This window comes from Anguilla rostrata, chromosome 16 (assembly GCF_018555375.3).
Source record: "Anguilla rostrata isolate EN2019 chromosome 16, ASM1855537v3, whole genome shotgun sequence".
Taxonomy (NCBI): Eukaryota; Metazoa; Chordata; class Actinopteri; order Anguilliformes; family Anguillidae; genus Anguilla; species Anguilla rostrata.
In genome coordinates this window covers 20886967-20910756 of record NC_057948.1, presented here as the reverse complement: position 1 = coordinate 20910756, position 23790 = coordinate 20886967, and the positions used below count along the sequence as shown (strand labels likewise).

The 23790-nt window shown below is 39.6% G+C and overlaps 2 protein-coding genes across 3 annotated transcripts; one reads left to right on the top strand and one right to left on the bottom strand.

Annotated features, from left to right (window-relative positions):
* The first annotated feature begins 2643 nt into the window (after positions 1–2643).
* Positions 2644–10793, top strand: LOC135241504 (dnaJ homolog subfamily A member 2). Its single transcript, XM_064311979.1, has 9 exons — positions 2644–2803; positions 4456–4515; positions 4643–4869; positions 5304–5384; positions 6387–6520; positions 6787–6983; positions 7993–8137; positions 8250–8377; positions 8938–10793. The coding sequence occupies exons 1-9, from the start codon at positions 2726–2728 to the stop codon at positions 9124–9126; spliced, it is 1239 nt and encodes a 412-aa protein (XP_064168049.1). The 5' UTR covers positions 2644–2725; the 3' UTR covers positions 9127–10793.
* Positions 10794–12028: 1235 nt separating this feature from the next.
* LOC135241503 (alanine aminotransferase 2-like) lies at positions 12029–21707 on the bottom strand. Of its 2 annotated transcripts, none has more exons than XM_064311977.1 (11): positions 21073–21707; positions 20244–20333; positions 18638–18746; positions 18098–18231; positions 17578–17821; positions 17340–17419; positions 16384–16520; positions 16043–16217; positions 15038–15193; positions 13263–13375; positions 12029–12943 (listed from the first exon to the last, which is right to left on the bottom strand). In XM_064311977.1, the coding sequence occupies exons 1-11, from the start codon at positions 21388–21390 to the stop codon at positions 12832–12834; spliced, it is 1668 nt and encodes a 555-aa protein (XP_064168047.1). In that variant the 5' UTR covers positions 21391–21707; the 3' UTR covers positions 12029–12831. The 2 variants fall into 2 exon arrangements, with proteins under 2 accessions (XP_064168047.1, XP_064168048.1); XM_064311978.1 differs by lacking the exon at positions 21073–21707 and adding an exon at positions 20616–20731.
* Between the last annotated feature and the right edge of the window lie 2083 nt (positions 21708–23790).

Here is a 23790-nt window from a genome sequence, read left to right as displayed (position 1 = left end):
AACATTACTGTGACAATGTTTTCCTCAAGAGACCAGGTTGAGCAGCTCTGAGTGATACCATGTTATTCTTGTACTACAACAAAAATTCAGGCTGACATCTGACATCAGCTGAGTGCTTATCCAGTGGTAACCACTGCTGCAAAAAAGAAAAAAGAAAAATGGTAGTAGTAGTATTTGGTAGTATTTGTTTTTTCAAGGACACTGGATTGCTTCATAAGAGCCATCTGTGTGTAAGGACCTTCAGAAACCCAGACAGTTGGTAAAATGATTCATTACGTGTCTGCAGAGATACCGCTTGAGAGAACTGGCAGTTAGACTGTTCACTATACTATTGACTAAAAGGATTAGTCATCAAGGATGTAATCAATTAAATGTCAGATTTTTTAAAACATAGCATCAGGCTTGAGACAATTTCTACGTTTTGCTCGATAACCAGCGTTTTCCATTGAGTAAGTGTGGTCCAAGAAAGTCTGTTTGTTTTTGTTTGTGAGGGACTTCAGAAAAGTATATAAAATGTTCTGTCTTTCCTTCAAACATTTCCCTAAATTTGAATAGGTTGTTAGTTTTAAAGAGAGAATATCAGCTGCTGCTTTGTGAATTCTCTTGCCTAGGTTTTATGAAAAACACACTTGTTGATGTGCGCAGCCTGCTTGAGCAGGTGATGCTTGAAAATGACAAACCTGTAGTTTTACCTGACATTTCTGATTTGCAAAGAGAAGAGCAGACAATTTAGAATAGCATTTTACAACCATGCTTATAGCAAGTCACACCTCAAAATCTAAGCCAACTTCGACCTCACTTCCCGAAAATGTAATATGCTGATCACAGTTGATCTCAGTTTTTGTTTGTGAAATGCAGCTCCTTAAATCCCAGACAATAATAAAAGAACAATACATCATTCATATTCAATTCAGCATTTTTTGGTTGCAAATCCTACACAGAACCAGCATGCAACATCTTATGTTAACATTATCAGATGCCATGTATTGATCCTTGGCCACAAAAAAAGTGTATGTCATTCCTGCATCACTTAATTTTATATTGCATCTGGAGACTGCTGATGCTGATAGAATGTCTGTTTCCTATTAGACCTTCAGCACACAGGCAGCCAGATCGTCCAAATCACTGGTTTGTTTATTTAGAATAGAATAGAATAGAATAGAATAGAATAGAATATCTTTGAGGCGTGATATAACAATTGTTGCTCCCGATACAATTAAATATTGGAGATTTATGGATCTTTTCTTTTCTTCATTTGCACTCACTCTGTAAAATGCAAATATTAGAATTTGCTATTTCTCCTGTTGGCTTTATTTCAAAGCAAGAAGAAGAAGAAGAAGAAAGCAATGGGTGTGTTTGAAACTGCATACTATCCATACTTATCATACTAACTGTGACATAAAATGAGAACACACTAAAATCTAATTTTACATTACAGTTAGTATGATAAGTACGGATAGTATGCGGTTTTGAACACAGCCAATGTTTTCAACAAAACATAACATGTCCAACCTATTTTTTGCTAAAAATTCCCTACTAGATGTTTGCTGCCATCTAGCGGACCACTAGATAGATGGGAGCAAATGGCAATGGCATTATGCCATTCCACACAGAAAGGACCAGGCTGAATTTAAACCCAGGACCTTCTTGCTGTGAGGCGACAGTGCTACCCACTGCACTGCTGTTATTCTTCTTCTTCTTCTACTACTACTTATCATCATCATTATTATTGTAAACAAACCTTAAAGACACATTCTTTAGGCAGTAGAATAGTCATTTAATCTTTTAATAATTTGGAATGGTAACTGTCAAGTTATTGGTTGGCATGGAATTCCCCACAATTACATATAAAGCAAGGATAATTTGGCATGTTAGGGTTTCCCAGAGTAAGTTCAGCAGTCATTCACTCACAGCAATGCTAAACTTTGTCCTGGGGCTGCCTCTACTGGGACCATTGTTAGTAAGTAAACAAACCAGTATGGCCAAAAACCTGGAAGGAAGCTCAAACCTGGTTTTCCAGTGATTCCAAACATACCTTAAATCAACCAAATGGTTAACAGACAGCAACATTTGTGTTTTGCAAAGAACATATTGGTTCCAGACCTGAACCCAATGAAGAACTAGTGATTTTAACTGAAGAGGAAAGTTCACAAGTGCAGTGTAAATGTGTTCTTATTTTGTTTCTAGCTTCGCATTTGTGTATGTTGTATATGTTTTTTTTTTTTTTTTGTTTGTTTTTTTGGTGATACTGTATATCCATGGTATTATGGAGCCTCTGGAACAATTCTTAGTGAGCTAGTGCTGACTAGTTAATATACCTCCTAGTTTTGATTTCATTGTTGTTATATAGTTGACTGACCAGTGTAATATCATTTAAAAAAAACAATTCTCCAAAAACTACATTTTGTTTTTAAACAAAATACAGCCATTATTCCAAATAAAGTATATTTGCTGTGAAAATGTTGTTCTTGGGACCAAGCCAATTTGTTAATGTAACTTGATAAATGTAAGTGAAGGTTTTTTTTTTCTTCAATTTTATAATTACACTACCATTGAAATGCAAGACCACAAAGGAAAAAAAACATCATGAACGCCTCTTGCGAGCGCATGTGACGCAGACGATTCAACGGCGGGTTAAAGTTGACGCACTGCGTATGGCGCTTCCGGCTGCCTCCTCTTTCAATTCTTCGCTTACCCTGCAGAAGGTTCTTCTCTGAGCTCCATCATGGCGAACGTTGCCGATACAAAACTATACGACATCCTCGGGGTATCTCCGACTGCCTCAGAGAATGAGCTGAAAAAGGTAATCTTTCTATGAAATTCGTATTTTCAAATCGATAAGTTGTCGGTTAAGTAAAACATATATCATACCCTGATGTTGGACTGGAATCAGGAAGCGATAGAGATTAGTTAGCAACGTAGCTACCTAGGCTATGTGGCCTAGCTAACTAGGAACGGGGCTAGATACCAAGCTAACAACAGGGCCCTGCTTCAAAAAAGCTGATACGGGACGATCTACCAGTCTTCGTTTTCAATCGTTGAGTGTAGTGCTAGCTATTTAAGTTGGCTCATTGGTTGGCCTACTTTGTCTTTGTATGTTTAGGACGGTGGGCTTCGCTCCACAATGAGTCCTAATCGACTTCCCTCCGAGACAACAGTTTCCAATCGGTTGTTGGCTACGTTAGTCGGCTAACTTGGTATACATTTCGATGTTTCAAACCAAACTGTTACATCGGTATTAGCTAGCTGTAGGCATATCATTTATTTTACCTCGAAACTTAGCTTGTGTATTAATGCCTAGGAAGGGTCAGCGGAAGGTTGCTCCAAGGTATCGCTGGCTGGGTAATATTTGCAGGCTACCTAGACTAACGTTAAATAGCCAGCGAGGCCAGTCTTTCCATTTCATTTCTGGGGGAAGTGTTCAAGTTGAGGAATACTAACGGCAACGTGCTAGCTACAATTTTTACTTGCAAGCTGGCTAACCATCTGAGTTCCAGAGTCGGATAGTTTACGAAGCTGGGTCATTTACAGGCTTACATTGGCTAACACGTTGTCATGGACGATTCTGTAGTTTAATCCACTTCTGAAAAAACAGTAACTTGACAAGCTAGCTACGTAGATAGTGTTGTATCCAAAGTGTGGAGCTAGTTAATTGCCTATCTGTCGCCAGTATTGCTACTTAGCCGACTTGTATAACACAATTTAAGGTTATCTTATTTACTGTCTAGTTGCATATTGATCTGGCAGCTAGATAGCTAACTGAGTTAGCAATTAATTAGTCACGTGTTGCTTGCTCCGTATTGCGGCAACGTGAAGCTTGTTATGTATTTAGCTATATATGTATTGCTACATTTTAAGCAACGGTGCAGTTAGCCCTAGTACGTTGCCTTTTGAGCCACTCTGGATGTAAATGTCATCAGCTAATCGCTAGCACCGTTAGTTTGACCTAACTAGCGCTATCTATCTAGCTAAGTTTAGCTACACAATTCTACTTGCAGGCTAGCTAGTAACGCTGACTTTAGCTACAATACAGGCAATTGTGTGGAATGTCTTGATTATCCGATTTGTGCGAGGCATGTCCAATGTTAATTGACCAGTTAACGTTAATTTTGCGTGCATTTTTTCAGCTGTTCAGGAAAGGACCGTAGATGGCGTAACGTTAGGATTATTGATGGTCATCTGAATCCTATGTAGCTAGTTTTTTCTATAATTATAACAGTTTGCAACTCTCGGGTTAGGTTCGTTAAGCCGTAGAATTATCGTGAATTTTTTGTTTGCCGGATAGTTACTTAATATCAGTTTGCTTCAATGTGAAGGATACCCGCGAGGGAAAACCTTTCTAAGTAATTACTGTTTCCATAGGGATTTCTCACACCGATGTGAAGACTTGTAAAACGTGTAATACTTCAACTTGAGTTCGATCGTGGTTATTAATTATTATTATTTGCATTTCAGGCCTACCGCAAACTAGCAAAAGAATACCACCCCGATAAGAATCCAAATGCTGGAGACAAGGTAAGGAGCTTTATTTGAGAACTTAAACATCATGTTGCGCTAGGTGTTGACTAAGTTTAGTGCTTTAGGGCCATGTTTAATGATTTGTTTTTATAATTATTGCTGTCACCCTTCCTCCAAAATACAGTTCAAAGAAATCAGCTTTGCCTATGAAGTGTTGACTAATCCAGAAAAGAAGGAGCTGTATGACCGCTATGGGGAGCAGGGACTGCGGGAAGGTGGTGGTGGTGGAGCCGGGATGGACGACATCTTCTCACACATCTTCGGCGGGGGCCTCTTTGGGTTCATGGGTGGACAAGGCCGGAGCCGAAATGGTGGCAGACGAAGAGGAGAAGACATGGTTCATCCACTGAAGTTAGTCAAGACCCTTTGATAGTATCACAATGACAGTTGAGTCATATCGTGCATTATTTCCATGGTTATAGCAGAGCCAGTACGGGAGGATGTGTGCATATGTGCTTAGTACCTATGTATCATGTTACAAACAGCTTTTTTGATGTGGTTTTCAACTAAGCAGACGTGTCTTCTGCATGGTGTAGGAGCCATGGAATATGCTATTTGTGTTTCAATTTGAACATCAGAGCAACAATTACATTTTTTTTTTAAAGTATCTCAAGGGAGCAGTGCTCATTTTAGACACTGGTTTGAGATTAGTTACAGGATCTCAAGAGATCGTTTGAAATATTGGGGTCCTAATTAAGTTGCTTGAGATTCCACATGATCAGACTGATGTGATGTCATGGCACCATTCCGCATTTGCTAAAAACTAAAATCTTTGATTCATGTAGGGTGTCTCTTGAAGACCTGTACAATGGAAAGACAACTAAGTTACAACTCAGCAAGAATGTACTGTGTAGTACCTGTAATGGGTAAGTGTTTGGTTTATACTTTTTTTTTATTTTTATGGCGATTCTCCAGCATGGATGCAGTACTGGTTGAATATTTAGCAAGATGTAAGTATTTTACAGTTTTGCCAATACATGGTTGTGCAGCTCACTACTGTCACTTTTTATGACTTCATTGAAAATGACCTGCAGCCTTTTCGCTTTGATGCTAGAGATGGTTTTTGAACTGGAATGGCTTAAAATATGAAATGCTGCACATTAGGATGGTGAAAATTATTTAAGATAATTTAAGATTGTGTGGTGGGAAACAAATCTTTATTACGGTGAGAGCCTGAATAGTTTTTCTTACCTGTAATTCTTATAATGTTGGAAAGTTTAAAAAAAATAATAATAAATTCTGCTTTAATTTGTTAACTTCAGGCGTAAAACTTCAATTAAACATGTTAATTTAAAGTTAAGATGTTGGTTTAAAAAGTAAAAAAAAAATTGAACAAGGGAGCCTGAACAGTGATTTTTAGCTTGAAATGACAGCCAAGTGATGGTGAAAATTTTGGGACACATTTGTCTTGCTATTTTTAATTAACTTTCTGCAGGTGTTCATGAAAGTTTGTATCGTAAATGAAAATGGTAATCATTGACACATTTAAATCCAAATGGTAGTGAGGTGAAATTGTTTTTCTATATCTTCATCTGGCTAAAACATTAGCCTACATCATGGTGCGAAGTATCCATCAGAATGTCAAACACAGACCCTCAGTTATGGACTACATAGTTAACCAGTAATATAAAATTGGAAGTGGAATTTTTGAAAATGCGTATAGTTTAAAATATTTTGGCTATTTGGCTTAGCCAAAAGAGAACATTCCTATGGACGTAAAGAGGAAAGTGTGTGTGGAGAAATGTTTCACATATCGGTTATACTGTCCATCAGTGTCAGTCCTAAAAATTACTTGATTGAAATCACAGTATTCATAATACTTGTACGTTTACTTTCACATGTATATTAACTGTCCCTTTGTACTGTAGCCAGGGTGGGAAATCTGGCGCTGTTCAGAAGTGCACTGCCTGCAGGGGGCGTGGCATGCGTATCATGATCAGACAGCTCGCTCCAGGAATGGTTCAACAGATGCAGTCCGTCTGCACCGATTGTAATGGGGAAGGTAAGCCTGTCCACTCATCCCTCCCCAGAGCGAACATGGAACAGACCATTGGCTTCCTTGTGAATTTTCTTCTGCAGTGCTGTATTTATTGCTAGTAAACTCATGTACTATTTATTGGTTGAGTTGTTACTGAAAAGTATAGATTATGTCTTAAGTCATCAAGAGGGTGTCTTGTGGACTTTCAGGATTTGTTTAGGTGTTTATTTGATGCCTGTTTCTGTACATAAATGCACACTAATGTGAATCTACTTATCTTGTGCTTTTAGGGGAAGTAATCAATGAGAAAGATCGCTGCAAAAAATGTGAGGGTAAGAAGGTGGTTAAAGAGGTCAAAATCCTGGAGGTTCATGTGGACAAAGGCATGAAACATGGTCAGAAGATCACCTTCGGAGGGGAAGCTGACCAAGCGCCTGGGGTGGAGCCGGGGGACATCGTCCTCGTCCTGCAGGAGAAGGAGCATGAGGTACGCTGGCAGGCAGGCTCTAGAAGCGTTAGACAAGACGACAGATACCCCTCTCCCCATCACCCTCTTTGTCAGGCTTGCTGATTTAAATTCCTGTTTCTAATGAAACGTTTGAATAATTTTTCTCATGGTTTTCTAGAAGGACCCAGTATTTTATTCTAAAGCTTATATTCTATATTGAGGGTGAACTAGCATTATGTTCTTAACATTGTCCAAAAGTGTGTTTTGTTGATCAGAACTCCTTACTGGAAAGGGGGTGGCTTTAGTAGCATTGGAGCCAGCTGGTTCTTTGTCCATTTTTTTTTTTCCTGAGACAAATCAGATTAACTGTGCCAGCCTGGTGCCACTCACAGACATGAACATATTTTAGTCCCCTCTTTGCAGTGCTAGTGTTCTGCATTGCCCTGCATTTCCTATATCCTAGGGCTTCATGGCAACTTTCTGCTACTGTGTCACCTCCTGACTGTTACTCCTGTCCGTCTTCCTTAAAATAACACTGAAACACATGCTGGTGACACCCAGTACTCACTTGGAGTGTGAAGGGCATTTGGAATGCTGGACGTAAGGCCTGAACTCCTCCAACCAACTTGTTTTTCTTGATTTCCTGTCCTTCAGGCTTTGTACTGAATTGGCATCCATTTACACAGAAGTGATTTACGATGAGTGAAGTTGACAGGCGTTTTGATAGTACTGTCTTTTTGTGGAAAGTACTGGTACTCCTACTACAACACCGCATGACCTAATTGCTGTGATTTCACATGGCAGAAATTGCTTTTTATCAAGGATTGATTAACTGATTGTATGAGGCAATGCTTGTTTTGTCATATCTAGCAACATTAAGTATGAGTAGTGCTTTGTTACCATAACAGGTCACCCACCACCCATTTTTTAAAATGTATTTTGTCTATTCCTCTTTGGTATTATTCTGTAAATAATTATAAGTGTACCATTAACCACATTACTTATGGGCACTGTCCTGCATTTTCTTAATGAAATGTCTTTCTCTTAGACATACAGAAGAGATGGCCATGATCTGCATATGACCCACAAAATTGGGCTGGTGGAAGCACTCTGTGGGTTCCAGTTCACACTGAAACATTTAGACGGAAGGCAGATCATGGTGAAATACCCCCCTGGCAAAGTCATTGAGCCTGGTAGGTGTGATGGTTGGGTCGTATCTCATTTGTTGTGTTTGTTTACGTGTGTTAATCTGTGTAAGGTTTCCTTGGTGAATTTGGTTCTCAATGGTGCTTTTGTTTTCCGCAGGTTCCATCAGGGTTGTGCGAGGCGAGGGAATGCCACAGTATCGTAACCCTTTTGAAAAGGGCGACTTATTTATTAAATTTGATGTACAGTTCCCCAGCAGCAACTGGATTAGCCCTGAGAAACTCTCAGTAAGTAATAAGAATGGACTCTATCCCTATTTGTTGTTCAAGTGGAAAAAGACTCCAGTCATGGTACAATTTAAAAATAGTTTACTGTAGTTTTAAGAATTAATACAGTGGTCGTTTGATTAATTAGTGGTTGAATTGAATGTAAAGGGCAACAGACTGCTCTTTGGAGGTTAAGAATAAAAATATACAGCTAATCCAAAAAAAAATTTGACTGTTTAAGTTGCTTGCTATTGAAGACAAGGATAGTGTGTTGTCCTGGAATTAGTCTGCTCTAAGTGGAGAGAAATGACTCACCAAAAATTCAGATATTCTTGTGTCTTGAAGCCAAAGGAATTTGAGTGGCATAGCCACTGTAGGAAAAGGCAGGGAAGCAGAGGGGCCTGGTAGCCTGCGACAGGGCCACAGTGTGTCTTTAGTCTTGGCCTGTATGGGAGTGTGCAGGCATGTTATTAATTAAATTTTTAAAAACCTGCTGGGTTGCAGTCCTTGGGGATGGGCAGTGCGAGATGGATGTCGGTAATTTGGGCGCCCCTGACAGCGTGACGTTGTTGTGTCTGCAGGAGCTGGAGGACCTGCTGCCTGCCCGGGCGGAGCCGCCCATCGTGTCGGGAGACGCGGAGGAGGTGGACCTGCAGGACTACAACATCAGCCAGAGCTCGTCCGGAGGCCACAGGCGCGAGGCCTACAACGACAGCTCGGACGACGAGAGCGGCCACCACGGCCCCGGGGTCCAGTGCGCACACCAGTAGTAACACTTGAAGGAAAAACCAGTTGCACAGGGGACAAGTGGGCGTGACTCGGATCTTATCTGGTTTGCATTTGCCCAGAGAAACGACCCCCATCTCTTATTCCACACCCTACCCCTCCCATTGGCAACCCAGATCAGATCAAATGAAAGGGTCACTACCCACCCGCTCTATGTGTAACTCAAGGTTTTTCAGTTTTGTTTTTTTTTTCTTTTTGTTTTTGTTTGTTTTTTTTCTTTTTGGTCATAGTATTTACAGTTAATTTAAACTAACCATACATGCGGAAGTGTTGCCTCAGAACTCAGAACTCTGACAGAGTGATGTGAGACTGAAGAGATCCTAACCAGAGAATGGGACATGGTCGCCATCACTTTTTTAGGTTTGTTTGTATCTGTGCTTCATTTTTACAAATTTATTTACTTTGTAGATTTTTACTTTTTCCTTGCTATATATTTTAAAATGGGGGGGTGGATACTACAACATTGTGTATAAATTGAAAGTGATTGTCCATTAAGCTTTATATCGGCTGCCATCACAAAAGCTGCTGTGAATACTTTAGAAGAAATAATTCCATAGCCTGTATCTGTCCTCAGTCCAGGTGCATGTTAGAAAGTATTGATTCCTGCACTGAAGAAACATCACATTTAAATGAGTGACGGTGTGGAGAAAAAAAAGAACTATATTACTTATGTGAAACGTTTCTGACGTTAAATAAAGTGTTCTCTCAAATCTGAACCATACAGCATGTCATTTTTGTAGTCCGTTGTCCCAGTGAATTGGATTGCCTAAGCGGGACTTCTGCAGACTTATTGGACCTGTGATCTGAGCCGCACGTACTGGCTAATTCTCACGCCAGCTTCAATATTCTAGTCTCCCCCTCCAAAGCAGGCAGCACCACTTTGTATATTAAACATGACCTTGTTTTCAGGTTTGTGTGCACCTTTAAGTCTACCTGTATATAACAAAGGTAGTGTATAAACATTGTATTACCCAGGAAAAATTAAACTTGTACATCTGCGGTGTGGAGTGGGATTCATTTTGAGATGAGATGTCTTTTGACAATAATTATCATAGTGATTTGTCATTACTAATTTGAATCCTTACTGAATGTAAAAAGCTTTTTTTGAGAAGTACTGCCTTAGGTTTTGTTTTTGGCTGCTATCAAGGGTACGTCATCATTCCAGAGTAGTGTAATAAGAAAAAGCTTTTGGGTGTTCATTAAACTATTAATCACCAGTATATAGTGAAGTAGCCCTTTGCCATAAAGCTGTATTGAAGAAATGTGTGTTGCCTGAATTATACAAAAGCATAAAATGTTTTTTCTCCTAGTAGCATATAGCTTAGTGTGAGTTCCATTTCCCTGCCACATGTTGATTCAAATATATAGATATTCAAATGCTTTCATTGTACTGTTGGAGAATTGTTCAACCTTTTGAGTGTCATGTGACTTACCCCAAGCCCCCTCCTGTAACAGGCAGACTTAGACATATCACAGCTGGATACAGACTGATGAAATTTCAGCAGCTTAAAAGCACATTGCAAGTGCAAGCTTCTATATTTGTCCAAATTGGAAGCCCGTGCTTGATAAACGTGACCTTGTAATTTATTGAAGTGTTGATGCACATGTTTATTCTTGTTTGATTGTACAATAAATTGTCACATCCATGCCATATGTAGGAATTTTATTACCGTAGAGCATTGGCTCGAAGGAAGGTCAGTTGAATTAATTTGGTCAGTTGAATTAATTCATGTCAGTAATATGGTCAATTAAATTAATTTGGGTCTCGCAGTGTGTCCTGAGACCAGGGACTTTACCACATCATGTTTTTTTAATGTACTAATGCCATGTGAAGAGCCTAGCATTATGAGAAATAATGAAATGTGGAAGGTTTACTCTAACACGTGGATTAACAGGCAGGTAAACAAGTTGATGGATGTAGATTTCATTTTGAAATTACAAAGTGGTAGGGAAACTAGATTAACAAAGTGAGCATGCAATAACCCCCTACCCCCCCAGGCAGCAATTTTATCTTTACCATCTGCTCATACATCTGACAAACTATTACCACTTGCCAGGCATTACTGTATCCTTTTCATCTTTAATGGTGGCTTGGCAGGGGCAGTTCATTTGACTTTCATGTATAAACGCCAGCTTTCAACTCTGAGGGCTAGAAATATAACATGACGTGATGTATCATAGGTTTTGGATCTAGATCTTTTCAGAATGGTCACATTGTCCAGCTGGTCAGATTTTAAAGGCATTACCATGGTTACTTCTCCATTAGAAATGTGTCACAGTCTAGCCGTGCATTTACAGATTGCTATCCAGCACTCTCACCCAGTCATTTTCTGCCAACCAACCAGGATCTGCCTGACAGGGAAACATTAAGTCCGGCTTTGTACACTGAATACATTTTTCAGACTGAATTATCCATGGCACCCTTTTTTTGTTTGACAATTATTTGAGCCCAGAAACATATCTGACCTGGAGTGGAAGACATAAGCAGCATTCCGTTAAAGGGAACTAAGCCCCTTTCATAATGTGAAGTTACTTGTTTCACTTAACCTTCCCATCAGAGACCCACAACCTCAAGTGCAGAGATCTTTTTTATTTCTGAAGAGAAATATTTAGTCACTCACAACTGCAACTACATTATCCTAACAATATGTGGCAGCATACTTTTAGACTATAACATTGGAATGACTTCCCCTGCAGTGCTGTGGTAAGTTCTCCATTTGGAATATTGCACTCCAGGTTAATATAACATGATGTACAATACAATTTACAGCAAAAACAAAGCCCCTGCCTAGCAATGAACCTGTCATTATCAAAACTGAAATAAAAAATGCCCTGTCCACAATTGTCCAAAAAGACTGTCAATAATAGAAGCTTGTAAAATGCAGAAATGGTCCAATGGTCTTTATTGTCCAAAACAGTGAATACAACAAATGTTAAATCTGCTTTTCATTAAAAGCGTTTTTAAACAAAGTAAAAACACATCAACACAAGGAACACAAATCTTCTTTGAAAACAAAATCAGAAAATGTATATAATTATAGTATAGTATAATTAATATAGTATATATAATATATATAATATAGTATATAGTATAATTAACTGATACTGGCATTGGAATGGAAGTATGGACACTTAAGAGTCCATTGTCAATACCCTTATATATGTTTTCCATATATAAGGATAAATGTGTGAGCTGAATTTTAATGGGGGCTGAAATTAGTGGGGGTTACTTCAAGGTAAAGGACAACTTGTTCTGTATATGCATTGTATTTTCACATTAAACTACATTTCATCATCTTTTGAAAAGGTACCAACATAATTCTGAGACACATGCTTGACAAATGCTTAAATTAAAGGTCATTTGGACACTTATTTTTCAAAGGCCTAATTAAAAACAAAACTATATGTTGTACATGTTTTGGGGAAAACTTAACACACTATCCTCATTTTGAAGCTTTTCCCTTCATACCAACAACACCCGCTCTTCAGTCCATATCTCACTTCGCTTCCTTGCCAACCATGAATTCACTGTAGTCTACAGGTGCATGATGAAGAACAACAACTATCACTTGTTCCTGTAAATTTATTTAATTTAAGTATACGTGTGTCTTTCAAAAACATGGTAAACACTCTGTGGTTGGCTGTGACTGAGTGTTCTGCAAAATCTTCCATATTCCTCTTCAGGATGTTCATCTCAAAGGCTCTTCTATGACAGAGTATTCCTGTAGAAACCTGATGTGGAAGGACTGCACTTTCTCTAGAAGTAGCTTCAACTTCTCAGTAGAGGGCAGAATAGTCATCCTGAAGAGAAAAGCACACGTAACAGCCCACCTCGAGAAACCCACAGCGGGGAGTTAAAAGCTCTCATTGAGCAAATGCAAAGTGCTTTTCCCATTGTTCCACGGAACCAGAGATTTTAAGACAGACTATGAACTGTTAAATGCACAATTATGTAACCAGAAATTTTAGGCTGTGCAGATGCCTGACTATGCTCTGTGTGGGCAGATGTGGTGGCAGTGTGCAGTAAGCAGTAAGACAGCAGAGACATGTGACACAAGACCACAAATGAAATATCTGTGAAAACTGATAAATAATTAAATGTCAACGTTTGACAGGTCACCTGAAATGGTAGGTGCCCTCCTTCTGTCCAAATCCACTGCCAGGAACGATGCAAATCCCCGTCTCTTCCAACAGCCGCAGGCAGTACAGCATGTCTGGAGTCACCCCAAGCACCTGGAACAAGCATGGCCCAATGCCATATCAACGCCTGTGCCACCACTTTTCTGTGTTCATAAAGATCTGCTCATATGTATATATGAATTAGCATTAGAGCATTAGTGAGGGTGGGCACTGATTGGGCGATTAGTCCTGGCTCGCAGTTAGCTTTCCAATTGATCCCACAGGTGTTGGATGGGGTTAATTTCAGGGCTCTGTGCAAGCCAGTCAAGTACTTCCACACTGATCGCGACAAAATCATTTCTACATGGACTTTACTGTGTGCCCGGGGACACTGTCATGTTGAAACAGGAAAGTGCCTTCCCCAAACTGTTGCCACAATGTTGGAAGCACAGAATCAACTAGAATGTCAGTGCATTAAGATTTCCATTCACTAGAACTAAGGGGCCTAGCCCAAACCATGAAAAACAGTCCCAGGCCAAGGGGTGTCCAGATACTTCTGGTCATACAGTCTATATATGCATTATATGGCCAAAAGTATTAGTGGGCTACTTCAGCCACACCCATTGCCAACAGGTGCATAAAATAAATCATACAGCCATGAAATCTCAATAGACAAACACTGGCAGTAGAATAGGCTGTACTGAAGAGCTCAGTGACTTTTTTCTCAGTGACTTTTCATCAGAAACTGCTCAACCGCAAAATAGTCCACACAAGCTCACAGAACAGGACAGGCAAGTGCTGACGCACATTGCACATAAAAAAACATCTGTGCTCGATTGCAACACTCGCTACCGAGCTCCAGACTGCCTCTGGAAGCAACACCAGCTGTTTTTCATGGGTAGGGCTAGACCCCTTAATTCCAGTGAAGAGACATCTTAATGCTACAGCATACAATGTCATTCTAGAGAATTGTGTGCTTCCAATTTTGTGGCAACTGTTTGGCAAAAGCCCTTTCCTGTTTTAGCTTGACAATGCACCCATGCACAAAGCAAGGTCCATAAAGAAATGGTTTGCCAAGTTTGGTGTGGAAAAACTTGACCGCAACCCCATCAAACACCTTTGGCATGAATTGTAACACCGGCTGTGAGCCAGGCCTTATCGCCCAACATCAGTGCCCACCTCATTCACACTCTTGTGGCTGAATGGAAGCAAATCCCAAAATCTAGTGGAAAGCCTAACCAGAAGAGTGGAGGCTGTCATAGCAGCAAAGGGGAGACCAGCTCCATATTCATGTTTAAGGGTTTTGGAATGAGATTTCCAACAAGCAGATATGGGTGTGATGTTCGTGTGTCCACATACTACTGGCCATGTAGTGTATATACAGTACAGGCCAAAAGTATTAGGTCGCCTACAGATAAAATAAATTTAAAAAACGTATATATGAAAACCAAAGTATAAACTTTTTTTTCAATTTCAATCTACAATAACACGTAAAGATTTGTTTTACTTAAAAAAATAATCTATAAAAATTTTCATTTACTTGCAATTAAAGCCAAAGGAGACTATTTTGAGGAAAGTTGTGTCTCAGATTGTTTTTAAGTAAAACTCAACCGTTTACTTGTTATTTTAGGTAGAAATTGAAAGTCAAAATTGTCTTTTAGAGCTGGCACTGAGTTTGTTATGCATCTGAAACCTTTACCCAGTTTTTAATATTTCACTGTGAGAGATTTGTGTTCCTGCTAGCATGAGAGCAGCAGAAGGCAGGCAGTGACAGACCTTGGCCTCCTCCACAGCTCTGGGGGGGATGAAGATGCGGGGGAAGGCGTACATGGCGCCCTGCACAGGGCTGCACGTGATCCCTGGGACAGCATTGAGGGTCCGCTCTGTCAGCTTGGCCTTCTCTGCCAGGGCCCCGAGCACACTGGTCTTTTCCTGAGAGAGAGCAGAGCACGCATCTGCCACTGGTGGTGCTCACCAATCACGTCATCAGCACGGATCTCAGATCGCACCACAAATGGCAGCCCAGAAATCGCTTCGCCATTCGCCACTAGTTCAGACTAGGGGAGGGACATTTTACCATCTTCTCTTCACAATGACAAACTGATATGTCTTTGCGATTACATAGGTAATCTTTTTTTGCCTGTTTTACAGCAGCAGACCCTCTTAAAATAGTTACGGCTTTAGTTCACACAGGAAGCTAACTAATGATACGAGTCTGTTCACTCCACTACACTTAAATTAAAACAGAAAAACTGAGTTTCAAGAATGACTCCTATAAGAAATACACAAGATAAAACATACATTCAACTGTTTAAAAAACAATTTACCTACTGCTACCCGGTTGCACATAGACACCTTAATTGCAGAGGCATATTGAACAGAAACTATTAAATTTAAAGGGTGGGGGGGATTATTGTGGATATGCCACATATATGAGAGGGCAAATATACAAAACAATAAAGTAACAGCACTTCACAGAGTCTAACATTCTTTGTTAACATTAGCTCAACACACTATGGGTGCAGGATTTCAGCTCCATGCTGAAGATATTAAACACATGCCACTAGCGCACAAGCGCATATTGCTATTTCACAGCTGCATCAGCGAAACAGCGCTCACTATGGACTGATTATTTTCCCGGAGCCTGCATTATACAGGGATATCTAGTGTGAATTTGGACCCGTTTTTACATAATGTCCTCTGTAAAGCCCTGTTAGGAACTCATAAAGGAGAGTGATGACCTTCATCCACTCACCCACCCACTCCAGGGAGGCAACATACCTCAAGGAATTTTGGAAAAGAGGGTTCTCCTGGTCGTGGAGGGTTGACAATGACATCCATAGCAGCTTGTCCTGCCACAGGGGGACACAGGCGTACTGACAGCAGCTTCACCAGTTGGGCCTTGACCTCCGGATCCATGTTAATCACCTCCATGTAGCCGCCTCTGAAGCCACACCTGGAACACATCAGGGAGCCGTTTTCCAAATTGTAACTAACCAGAGACATTTACTTACAAAAGATGTGTGCCAGTCTGCAAATACTGAATACAATGTACATAAGATAGTACACCAGTCCTGAAACCTGGGGTATTTCACAAAAATACTGCTAAACGGAAGACTCACTCTCCTGTATAGCCTTTGGAGGTGGAGTGAAAGGAGGCTAGCTCCACATTGTTGAAATACTCAGCACCCATCTCATATAGGACCTTCTTAAAGGAATGGAACTGGCAATCTGGAGAATAGACATTTTCTTGGTATACCTGTCAAAACAATAATAAGGTTCTGTCAGTGTCCAGTGTTTCCCCTAGGATTTTTTCCAGTGCATGGGCTGGGCTAGTGCATGGGCTCTCAGGTTTACAGTGCAACTCAATGTTGCATACATGCACACCTGCACACAGCTGATACTTGGAACTTTATTACAGCTGATTCGCCCTTTAGCTGATTCACCAATGCTCATGCCTAAATATGAACAACATGGCAAAAGATCCAATGCTCTGTTGGTTGTTGAGAATAACATATAGGCCACAGATTTATTTGCTTGTTTCAGCCAAGTTATTTGGAGTCGAGGACCAATTTTCCTCTAAGCATAGTTTAAATAAAATAAAATTCTAGTCGCCAAAAATTCAGTTGAGGCACCTTGTCACTCCTGCCTCCATTGAGGGGAAACACTGGTGTTTTAATCCTGGGATATGAACTTGATAATTGCAATAGTTTACAATACCTAAAAGACTATATGGAAACATGCTCAGTGGCAGCGCACGTCTAGCTAAGGATATTGGGATTTATAGCAGCATATCATCTGTGCTGAGACAGAACCCTGTGTCTCTATATTACTGGTTCCCATGCCTTGGTAAGGTGTTCTTGACCATAACATGTTTCTTTGGTTACACAGCTATAATGTATAGCTATAGGGTACTCACAAAATATTGTGTCTTTCTACACATGTAAATAACACAGGCTAAATAAATGAACCAACTAAGAGTTTATTTTGGGGGCCCAATGGTATTTCCATTTTACTGCACTAACCTGTGTTATAAACTTCCTTGAATCAGCAAAATGAAATGGCAAACAATCCATACCTCATCAGACAAAACAAACAGCTTCTCCTCATAGGCAAAGTGAAGGACTTCTTCAATGCACTTCTTGCTCTGAACCTGACCTGGACAATGAGACCAAGAGCTGGCTGAAGTAGGACAGATTGCAGCATTCATGAAACAATATATCCAGAGCATCTGACCCCAAAACACTGGTCCTGGCTCTGAGTGCACCTTCTATACCAAATGGGGCCTGCAATTAGCGCCTACTTAGAACACATACCCGTAGGGTTTCCAGGATTGATGATGCAAAGCACTCTGGGATTGCAATATTGTTTGGCTGTGTGGAAGGCCCTGTGCAGCTCATTGACATCCAGTGCCCAGCAGTTGTCCTCATCCAGGTAATAGTTAACTTGCACAGCCTCCAGTTCGGAGATTGCTGCCGAGTACAGGGGGTACTGGGGGATGGGGATCATCACGCCCGTCCGAGACCGACCCTGTCCCGACACCAGCAACTTCAAAATGGTCTGAAATTCAAACCAGATTAAAGCTGAGATGTCCTATGGTGTGTTGCCCCTAAACCAGTCCTACTCATACCACCGATAACTTGTGATGGAATTCCCTGGCGTGTAAAATTAATACTGAAATAAATGACAATGAGATGAAATCCAGATGAAAGCAGAGTTGAAAAACGATTTTGAGAGAATATTACCAATGCTATAGACTTTCCTCACAAACACGGTCTGTACTATCCTTCACAGCCACATATTTCAGATAACTGAGTAAACAAAAGTGGGTCTCACCATAATGCCATCACTGGCCCCAGTGGTGAGGAAAATATCATCACAGCTGGCAGGAACCCCAAGGTCTCTCAGCTCTATGTACGTGGCGATGTCCTCACGGATGCAGTCCACCCCTTGGCTTGCACTGTAAGAGCCTGGAATCATAGGGGAACTCTTCAGAGAACACAAACAAGTTCCATATGGACCCATTCAAATACTTTTTATTTAGGCTATCTAGTAATACAATTTCAGTCATGGCTAAGATAAGAGTTCCAAAGAGTGTATTTTCTTACAGCAATTCAATTAATTCTTATGCTCTGACTTATTAGCTTGATTTTATATTCCTACAAAGTTCTTTGAGGCCAAAAATGTTATCTTGAAAATGTATTCCTAGCAGTACTCTGTGGTTGTGGGAACACATAATGACAATGAGCTAACAGTCAGCCAGGAGGACAGCATTCTCTCCTAACTGTGTACTCTCACCATGTGATTTCAAAAGAACAAATCTGCACTGTATATATTTTTGTGCAGGATCACACACACACACACACACAAATGCACCGAGACTGTTTCCGCCGCAGTCCTGCAGTATATGCCGAGCTCGCAGTTTGGCGTCCTCTGGAAAGATGGGACTGTCTAGCAGTTCTGGGCATGTGCAGAGAGCAACCACCTGTAAACGGAATGGATCCGAGGATTAAAACAGAATTCAACCTTGGGCTTTGAGGGCTGCTATCCCTTCAAAGAAAGGACTTCTGAACTGAGGGGATATATACAGCCGGTTCTGCCACTTGAATAGGAGAATAGAGGGCTTTAAACAGGCAGATGAGAAAGGAGGTCCAGCATCTCTGCATACGTTTTCCCACATTTGGTAATTCAATTAAAAACTCTATTACACACATTAGTATTGACCACAGCCAATTGAAACCAGGGAAGGAAGGTCTCAATAGACAGGTTGTTCTCTGCCACTTTTTCCCCATATATTTTCAATATTCAATAAATTTAGCCTCTCAGACCTGATGTGGTAGTGCGTTCCATAGCTTAGGAGTAAAAAACTGAAAAAGCCTCTCTGCTCTTAGAAACAAGGAGAAAGCTGGTTGCTGCAGATCTGTGGTCACTTTGGGGCTGATAGTTCAATAAGAGATTGATAATGTACTTGAAAGCTAGTCCACTTAATGCCTTTAAACCAAATAAGAGAACCTTAAAATCAATTTTATTGAAAAAGTAGGCAGTACAAAGATGTCAAGCAGTTGTAATTCGTGCATTTTTGGGAAGACCAGTGAGCAGAAATCTTTGCAGTAGACTAACATGTGATGAAGGCAAGTACTAGGCTAATTTATCTGTATCAGCCCAACAAGGCTTACAGGTGACAAGAAATACGACCACTGCAGAACTCTGATCATGCCCTCTAGTTTTCCACACACAAAGGGAAGACACCTAAGACCAAGAGTCCAACAAAATACCTCGAGGGCTGGAGAGTGGCAGAGCAGAGCTAGTCAGTCATTTTTGCAAAAGACAGCAGGAGTTTGAAGATAGCCCTATTCTTAAGAATGGTGTCTGGAAGCCATGCCATAGGCTATTTCATTGAGTTTATCAGATATTGTGTGACAGTAGCCACAAGGACATGTTTCAGTCCAAGCCATCCAAGACCTTTGCGCTTCAGACAATCAGCCACATTATTTCAGATTACCATGGAAACAGAAAGAATCAATGGCAAATTGTCATCCCAGACCATTCACAATAAAGGAAAATGACCCCTCCCAGGGATACAAGCGTTCAGTCCTAAAATGTAACCCATGTAACTAACAAACCTGAAAGACAACCCAGACTGTCAAATATTTGTTTCAGAAGCTAAAATTCGGCAACTAGTAAGCCTACATTTTCCAGATGACCACTGAGAACTAAAAAGTTGGATTGGATCTTAAGATGTAATGTACAAGGTTCATACCAAAATTCTTACAACATCAATTAGGGATGGGCATGAGTACTCAAATGTTCTCTAATCAAAACTACAAAAGTAGGGGCTGGATCAGACATTTGAACCCACAACCTTTTGGTAATAAGTCATTATGTTCCATAAACACAGTTAGAATGAGCTCTAACAAATGGGGTAATTCAGTGCTGTCCTGAAGTTCAAAGGCATTCAGTGATGAGGGGCCTATATATTTACCTGCCGGAGGAAAGTGATTGGCGGCTGCCCCATAGCATGTGCATCTCCTATGTTGGCCTTAATCACCTCAGTGAATGGCTTCTTAACACCCTGAAAAATAGGATCCACATCAACACTGGAGTACAATAATTCCTGACAGTCTCATGTAAATTTAGAAAGATTAATCTGCAAAACCATCAGTAAACTGAGGGGTCATATTGGAGTCAGTCCAGGTACAAAAAGTGGACCTTTGAGTGTACTAGCAGTTTCGTTGTTGAATGGAGAAAAGCATAATTGCACTGTCTTCTGAATCTGTACCCATGAGAACAGAATCCTATCCGCTACATCGGTGACTTGGCCTTTACGGGCCACGTAGGCCTACGTTATGCTCACTTGTTTCCAATCTTAAACTTTGAAGGTCTTGTTATGAATTTAATAACGAATTGGTAACGTCATTAAAATAAAATAAAAAAACATCAAAGCCTCAAATTTAGGCTGTATCCGACTGCGCCGACAACAAGCAAATTAAATCAGCCTACTCGTTTTATTGGTAAATGCACTTATGCACACGTGGCAACATCCCAAGCCCATCTACCAAAAGACGCTCCCACACCATGTCAAACCTCTCGCTGGGCTGACAAGATGACGACAAAAGAATCGGGTACTTTGGTTACCTGTATTTATTAATGTAGTCATTATAGCTTGTTATTAGGCTATAGTGACAACTATATCAAGTCACTGCATGCAGCCGCTATTGCACTAATGACATTCGTTTTTAGTAGATTTGCAATGTAGCCTATGTGGCATTGTACTGAAATATATGCAAACTAGCTATATTTATGCTACTTACCTGCTGTAACCCTTTTTCAATTTCCCCTGCCTTGATAACAATGGGCCCTCTGACAGCATATTCCACTGCTTTTACGTGCGGGTTAAGCGTCTCCATCGTCAAGGTCCTCCCTCGTATCCTGTCATTTTCTGTCGTTGCTACAGTTGCCTCCGCTGTGCTAAATCGCTTTAATCCGTAATTTTCAACGGATCCTTGTGTTTTTTGTCTTACTGGCTGTATGTGGCATGGTGTTCTAATATAATGCATAGACAGTATTTGGTACTGATCAAAAGCACCTGCAATAACAGATCGATATGCAATAAATTGAAGTCGGTGCATTCTTAAAGCCGAGTAGTTTGTCCTATAGTCTACGATGCTAGTTAAATATTCTGTAACTTTTAATTCTACGACTGAGATGCAGTTGATCTAAATGTAGGCTACCTGACAAATGCAATAAATGACCGATAGCAGCGTAAACACGCTGGAATTAAGACGGAAGATCCTTAAATAGTTTTATTAGTTTTATATAAAATTCATTTTAACAGCTGCAAAGCTTACAGTAATGGCAAATATACACTATTACGCCGACCATTGCTAGGGAAAGGTAAAAAAAAAATACCAGTTCCGATGCGCAATACAACGCAGTTCTGTTTCATACAGTGTACAACGGATTATGGTCGTTGTAGTTGCTTTCTCAAGCTCTTCCGATTGATGTCGAACCTCTCAGAACTACAACACCCGAGCCATTCTTGTGGGCGCATCAATTTTTGGTAGAATTGCACCAGCCAGTATGACAACATTGGTTGACATAATTATATCATTATCCACTACAGTGTCTGTGTTATGACATACCGTCCTTTTTTGCATGAAACATTACAATAATCACTGAAATATTAAATACAGAAACAACAACAACACAACAAAGGTGTGGGATACCCTTCTAATAAAGAAATAAATAAAAATGGCAAAAAATTAGATTTACACTCTATAAGCAGTTGAATAAAATATTGAAATCTACACTGAATATTCTAAAATTGGGTTTGGAGCCACTTATTCTTGATTTTTGAATGTAGAATTTACCAAACATATAAAAGTGTAATGACATCATCCAATGATGATGTGCCTGTATTACAGTTCTGAAACAACACGATTCATTCCTTCATTTCAACAATCCCATAGAATTCATTAAAATAAGAAGAGATATGTTGTTCCAAAAGTGAAGAGAGTAGGGAAATCTAAAAAATAAATTAACCCCAGTTACTTCTTCTGTATTACAAAAACGAGCAATTTCATAAGATTTCAGCTCTAAATTTGCTTATTAAGCATTGAAGGGATGACATACCATCCTACCCAGTTGAAATTTGAATGTGCCATGGTGTGTGCCCACTGAACTTTGTGTGTCTCACATGTGTTGAGTCACAATATATTTGCTTTTTTGTAGGTGTACATTTTGTAGGTGGCCATTAATGATAGTGTAAAGAAAAATATGATTTTTATTGTCGCTCTATTGTCACACCTAGTTCCCAGGAAGCTCACAGGAAACTGGGCAAGGAACAGAAACTGTTTTGTTGAGTTCATTTCAGAGCGCAGTCATTTGTCTTATGAAGAGAGAAACACAATATCTTTTTGACATTTAGAAGATCTAAATAGCATTTGTTGCTAATGTACTATTAATGTATTGCTTTTACCTGCTAGTTCGATGTAAATCATCTTAATTTATTTGAAGAATATTTATTTATTTATTTTTTTAAATAATAATAAATAATAATTAAGCATGGAGAAATGCTAAATATATTTAATTAATTAGTATGTTTTCCTGTGCTATTTTAAAAAAAAATTATTATTGTAGAGTCCACATACTGTACATGGTCTTATGAGAAACAGAAGATAACAACTACAGTCTTCCGTTGTCTTGTATTATAGGATTGAAAAGGACAGCAGTATTCTCTCACTCCTAATTGACACCCATTAATTACACAGCCTTTGTTTATTTGTAAAAGCCGTTTGTTTGGACAAGCGCATGATGGAGTATTTACTCAGTGGGTAGTGTGGTGCATTGTGCAATTCACAATGTAATTCCTCAGGCATTGTGAATTTGTCACAAAACCTACAGCACTGTAAACAAAAAATGTTAAAAAGCTACAATGCCCTTGCTTAAATTAAAAATATAATTTTGTATAATTTTCAACTTGCTGCATTGAAGCTGTATCAATACAACTTCAATACATCATTTTTATGGATATGTTGTAAAATAAATAATCATGCAATATGCTGATTGTCAAACAACATATTTTGAAATATTATATAAATATATGATCTTTGTAGACTTGATTACTTGATAGCAGGAAGATAACATCTCGTTTTAGAGTGTATTGCCCTCACTAAGAACAATTTTATTACAGGAAATTGTAAATAGATGAGGAGAATACAATGTTATATTTCACAGCTATTGGTCAGCTAATGTTTCCATATAGCATAACTGAAAGTTTGATTAGATATTATACATTGCATTGCACGTTACCCATTTTGAAATCAGTATAATGTAACACTGAAAATGTGGTTGCTGTATTTATCATTTGTTTTAACCCCACTCAACACAGGGTCATCTAATCAACCTCTTTAAAGCTTCTCAGACACTTTAGAATTAAGAATGTGTACGTCTCTGTATATCATGTTACATATGTGACGTTCTCCACTTCTGTATGTTGCTCTGGATAAGAGAGTCTGCTATATGTGATT

Bases quoted from the DNA above. Each gene is read 5' to 3' on its own strand.
- LOC135241504 (XM_064311979.1), top strand. From the start codon at position 2,726: ATGGCGAACGTTGCCGATACAAAACTATACGACATCCTCGGGGTATCT. The intron at 4,870-5,303 runs GTTAGTCAAGAC...TGATTCATGTAG, and splicing joins GACATGGTTCATCCACTGAA to GGTGTCTCTTGAAGACCTGT. The intron at 6,521-6,786 runs GTAAGCCTGTCC...TTGTGCTTTTAG, and splicing joins CACCGATTGTAATGGGGAAG to GGGAAGTAATCAATGAGAAA.
- LOC135241503 (XM_064311977.1), bottom strand. From the start codon at position 21,390: ATGCACCGACTTCAATTTATTGCATATCGATCTGTTATTGCAGGTGCT. The intron at 16,218-16,383 runs GTGAGTCTTCCG...GATGTGTTCCAG, and splicing joins TCCAAAGGCTATACAGGAGA to GTGTGGCTTCAGAGGCGGCT. The intron at 15,194-16,042 runs GTATGTTGCCTC...GCTCTCTCTCAG, and splicing joins CTTTTCCAAAATTCCTTGAG to GAAAAGACCAGTGTGCTCGG.